This window comes from Electrophorus electricus, chromosome 21, assembly GCF_041902795.1.
Source record: "Electrophorus electricus isolate QZ-2024a chromosome 21, ASM4190279v1, whole genome shotgun sequence".
In the NCBI taxonomy this organism is placed as follows: Eukaryota; Metazoa; Chordata; class Actinopteri; order Gymnotiformes; family Gymnotidae; genus Electrophorus; species Electrophorus electricus.
Genome location: NC_137517.1, coordinates 11,595,313 through 11,600,662, shown reverse-complemented (window position 1 = coordinate 11,600,662; position 5,350 = coordinate 11,595,313). Strand labels below are relative to the sequence as shown.

Here is a 5,350-nt window from a genome sequence, read left to right as displayed (position 1 = left end):
GATAGGCCTAATATATTAATGGACAGAACACCGGAGCTTTTTGCCGAAGCAACGTCTGCGCTTGAGAGGAAATAAGATATTTTAACTTACACTAACTATCAATCAAAAGGTCCAGTAATACACAGTCCAGAAGTACATTTTAGTAATGCTAAAACGAGACAGCCGTGTTTATGTCGTCACACCTGCTGTTTGTGACGTCACAGAAGCAGATGTATAAAAAGGCTTAACTGGCGTCATGGTTACCATTTTGACAAAGTGTGCAAACTGGACAAACCAAACTACGAACTACAAGGATATTCAACAATTGTTATTTCACATTTTCCTGTGGATAAATTGGATTATTGTCAGTTATAGATTTCTCCGATATCAAAGGTAGGCCTAACTATCCTCTTTAAGGCAAACTGGGAAACGTCTATATGAAAAGAATGCATAAAGGAAATAATTTCCATGTGTTATTTAGATTGAGACGTCGTGTGTTTATATACAAAGCGTATTATTTCTCTTGAAAAGTGCTGGGTTTTGGATTCGTTTCTGATGTCCCTTAAATTCGCATCCCTTTTATCATCGATGGCACGTGCGTTCACTTAAATCAGCGCTTGGTCTAAAAGGAAGAACGTCCACATTTATGGCATTTGTATACTTGTCGGCGTCGAAAAGTATCAGCAATGTAGTTTAAGATATATTTGTAATACAACTTTTGTATTTTGATTAAAATTAATTTTCGTTTCACGAAATATCAGTTGCGCTGCGTTTTGACATTGTGTGAAATTTTAGGAGTTTTCAGATTATAATCATGAACGTTTTCAGATTCTGTCCTTAGAAACACGATGACTAAAACATGTGTGTTACTTAAATTAATTAATAAATGAAGGAAAGATTGCTTGTAGATGAAACATTAACATTTTTACTTTCAAAAAGTGTTGGGGATAAAAATAGCCATTTAAGAATGTTACAATCTGATTTTCAACCGTAGTGACATGTAGCATCCCCATCATAATTTACGCATATGCCCGTGAACAAATTAAAATAGTTACTTTTGTGCTGATCATTTTAAGAGAATATTGAATAGATTAAGAAAAGTCACGGCCCGCGTGCTGCAGGGCAAGGAGCAGGACTCACAGACCTCTCTCGTCCCAGAAAAACATTTATTAGACACAAAAGATTAGTAATCAACGGTAACTGCACTCATATGTAACAAACCATTGCAGCGTGAACATAGGGACAGGCAGAAACACACATAACGAGTACAACCAGTAAACAATGAACAATAACACTAACATGAACGTGTACACATGTACGATGACCGACATCGAACGAAACACACACAGTTTATAGAGGTATAATTTAATATTTATTTGTAAAGTATTTAAAGATTTTATATATTTTCTGGTTTTCCACAGTGAGATCATCATGAGGGGAACAGGAAGTACAAAGAAGAACTTCTTCCCTGATGTGAAGACCATCCCAGCTCCACAAAAAAGCCCTACAGAGGCAATGGCCAACCCAAAAATTTCTCCTTTTCATTTCGTTAATTCGCACAGAGGAGGAAGCAGCATCTATTTCCCAGAAATTTCTGGAGTGCCCCAGAGGAAGCAATATAAACCTCAAGTCTCTCAAAACCTGAGAAAATCTGGCACGGGCATAACATTAGCGGCACTGCTGAAGGCCACGGATGTAAAAAATGGTGGAAAGTCAACAGGCAGACTCCTGGATGAAGGTCAGCGATGCAGCAAATCTCGGTTCCCTTCTCTGGTTGTAGAGCCACACACCAAGAGCAGTGCTGTGAGTGTGAAGGCTGATCACACTCCACCAGCTCCATCCATCTCAAGGCTACCCGCCCTCCACCCAAAGCTGGCTGCTCTCAAACAAAAAAGCCCAAAGCCTGCTGTGACCCTGCATGTCCCCCACAAACATGTCAGGGAAGTCCCAGGAAAGGTGCAGGACAAGCACAGTGAGGTGAACTCCACATTTTACACCAGGCCAGAAGTGGGTGAGGTCCTCTACCAGGACCTGGAGAGGCTAACGTCAGCCCGTCAGTGTGCCTCCAAGGTCGAAGCTTCCCAGCACCAGTATGACCTGAGCTGCCACAAACCGCTGCTCATCAGGAGGGCGACCTTACATAAGGTAGAGAGCAGAGCTGCGCGCCCAGCTCCGCCTGCCCCCTCCCTGGTGCCACGTCGCAACCGTGTGCCCCGGCCATGCAAGACTGAGGATAAAAACAAGAGGCAGGACAAGTGCCAGGATGGCCAGGCTGCCTCTACTTCCCCTGGAGCCAAAGAAACAGCTGTCGTGAAGATTTATTTCTCTCTGTTGTTAACAGGGAGAAGGAACTGTGGGCTTGACCAGTTGGGACAACAGACAGGTGAGCATAGGGGCATCAATGGGTTAAAAAAAAAGACTTCTTTTGACATTTATTTCACCATCGAATACTAGAGTATTGAGTATTGAGTCAGATTTGTTTTATTTGTCTATTGTGTCTCAGCACCTGCACCTGTGCATGTGAAATGAATGGACTTCACCTGCTCTGTAGATGACCACAGTCAGTTGCCTTACAGCCTTTGTAAGCAACAGAAACCTTCAGGGCCATGTTTGCACATTTGCTCTCCAACCTGAGATTGTCTGACATCCAGCATTCCTGACACTTATTACTTCCTGAGAGAGAAAAAAATAAATAAAAAAATCTTTAAATAAATGCAATTTTAAATGTATGCAGAGATGTTTTTCTGTGATATTTCTGTTTCAGTTATCTTGAGTGTGTGTAAAAATGGGTGTAAGTTTGTTATCTTTCTTCACAACTGCTTCCTCTCCAACATACATATACTTGTGTTCTTCTTTCTACTGGACAAATACAACACACATTACATTTACTTTGACTTAAAGCACAAAGTTACACATCTGACTCTTGGTCTCTTCTGATTCAGCAAACACCAGTTCTCTCTCTCTGAACTGGCCTATAGCACTATTGAGAAGGAGGCCCTTGCGCTCCTCCTAGTGTTACAACATTTTGAGGTGTACCTTGGTGGTCTTCCGGGCCCCATTACCATATACACTGATCACAATCCGCTCGTGTTCTTGCAGAATATGGCTAATGCCAATCAACGCTTAATGCGTTGGTCTCTGATTAAACAAGTGTTTAATATTGACATCAAACATAAAAAGGGTTCAGAAAATGTAGTGGCAGATGCTCTTTCCAGATGTTGAAGTTTTGGGCATGTTTTGTTGTTTGTGTATGGGGAAGGGTGTTACGGAAAGGTGTGTGTGTGTGTGTGTGTGTGTGTGTGTGTGTGTGTATGTGTATGTGTTCTAGATCCACTGCCAGGATTTCCAACATTTTTGAGTCTATGTACTAAAATGATGTGATCTATATTGTCAAATGCTGCACTCAGATCAAGTAATACAAGCAAAGAGACATAATCCTGGTCAGAAGCCAACAACAGGTTATTAACTACTTTAATTTGTGCTGTCTCTGTACTATGATTAGGCCTAAACACTGACTGAAAGCCTACATTTTTAGTAAAGGTTCAGTTACTTCGGGTAGGATTTCCTTATGAAACGTGTGAGAGCAGAATATTTCTTAGTAGATGTGCAATTGTACTAAAAAGAAATATAGCATTATTTTAGTTATTTTCTATGAGGTTTGAGAGATAAGATGTTGGAGTGTTAATAAGTGCTATTCTATGGAAGGCTCTCCTTCCATGCAAGCTGGAAGACTACAAGCTTAGTGTGGCACCATTTATGTTCTATTTTTCGAGTGTTGTACACATTTTTGCCCATATTTTTTTTTTTTTTTTTATTATTCTTAAGTGGAGCAACAGCAAAACTGGCCTAAGATCAGTGAAACAATGTTGAACTTTTTCTTTAGAGATGCATTTGAGATGTGGTACATTAATTTGTCCACCAGAGGGAGATGTATTACTGTAGATGTTTTAAAGGGCCAAAGTGTCAATAAATGTTATCAACTTGAGTACAAAAGATTATAGTGTATATATAAAGTAAAGTATATATAAATACATTCAATACACTAACACCAATAATACATTATTAATAATATTAACACTGCTAACATTATCGGAATAAAAAGTGATGTGTAAATATTTCCATCTTTCTATATTTTGGTGAGTTACTGTACAACTTTCTTACAGGAAGTTGGTAGGTCTGGATGGGTTCTCCATCTTGGTCATAAGTAAATGTTCCAAGAGGTTTTCCTTCCTCGTTTTCATGTGTCAGTGCCTGGAAGAGCAGGAGTGTATAAAAATGATGAGTGCGGATGAGTCTCTGGCGAACGAGCTGAATACATTCTTTGCTCGCTTCGAGGCTACATCTAGCAGCGTTAATGCTAGCAGCACAAATGCTAACGGCGCTAGTGCTAACAGCGCCAATGCTAACAGCGCTAATGCTAACGGCGCTAGTGCTAACAGCGCAAATGCTAACAGCGCTAATGCTAACAGCGCTAGTGCTAACAGCGCCAATGCTAACAGCGCTAATGCCAACGGCGCTAGTGATAATGGCACTATCGGCGCAGCCAATGGCACATGCGCGGGGCCCACCATAGAACAGCGCCCTCTCATCATCACGGAGAGTGACGTGAGGAGGGTGTTTAAAAGGGTGAACACCAGGAAGGCGATGGGACCAGACGGTATCTGCGGGAGGGTCCTCAAAGCCTGCGCAGATCAGCTAGCCCCGGTATTCACCGACATCTTCAATCTCTCCCTGACGCTCGGTATTGTCCCGTCCAGCTTCAAGCGGTCCACCATCGTCCCCGTCCCGAAGAAACCTTGACCCTCCTCCGACCTCAATGACTACCGCCCTGTCGCCCTCACATCAGTCGTGATGAAGTGCTTTGAAAAGCTAGTCAGAGACTTCATCACATCTTCATTGCCAGCCTCCATGGACCCACTGCAGTTTGCATATCGCCACAACCGCTCCACTGACGATGCGATTGCACATCTGCTCCACACTACACTGACTCACCTGGACGAAGGGAGGGGAAATTATGTTAAAATGCTATTTGTCGACTACAGTTCAGCATTCAACACTATCATCCCCTCCCTACTCACTACTAAGTTGGGAGATCTAGGACTGCATACATCCCTGTGCGACTGGATCTCCAACTTCCTAACAGACAGACCACAATCAGTACGGGTGGGCAACTGCTCCTCAACCACCCTCACCCTCAGCACTGGAGCTCCTCAGGGTTGTGTCCTAAGCTCTACTCACTGTACACCTACGACTGCACAGCCACTTCCAGCTCTAACATCATTGTCAAGTTTGCTGACGACACCGTTGTCGTGGGTCTGATCTCGGACAACGACGAGAGGGCCTACCTGGAGGAGATTAAACACCTGGAAAA

At 42.5% G+C, this 5,350-nt stretch overlaps 1 protein-coding gene across 1 annotated transcript; it reads left to right on the top strand.

Annotated features, from left to right (window-relative positions):
• The first annotated feature begins 1,494 nt into the window (after positions 1 to 1,494).
• Positions 1,495 to 2,648, top strand: LOC145652971 (uncharacterized). The gene is made up of 2 exons (XM_081704832.1): positions 1,495 to 2,362; positions 2,483 to 2,648. Exons 1-2 carry the CDS (start codon positions 1,495 to 1,497, stop codon positions 2,506 to 2,508), a joined length of 894 nt encoding a protein of 297 aa, XP_081560958.1. The 3' UTR covers positions 2,509 to 2,648.
• Positions 2,649 to 5,350: the final 2,702 nt, after the last annotated feature.

Excerpts from the sequence above, each read along its gene's own strand:
- LOC145652971 (XM_081704832.1), top strand. The coding sequence starts at position 1,495 with ATGGCCAACCCAAAAATTTCTCCTTTTCATTTCGTTAATTCGCACAGA. Across the intron at positions 2,363-2,482 it reads CCAGTTGGGACAACAGACAG|CACCTGCACCTGTGCATGTG; the intron begins GTGAGCATAGGG and ends ATTGTGTCTCAG.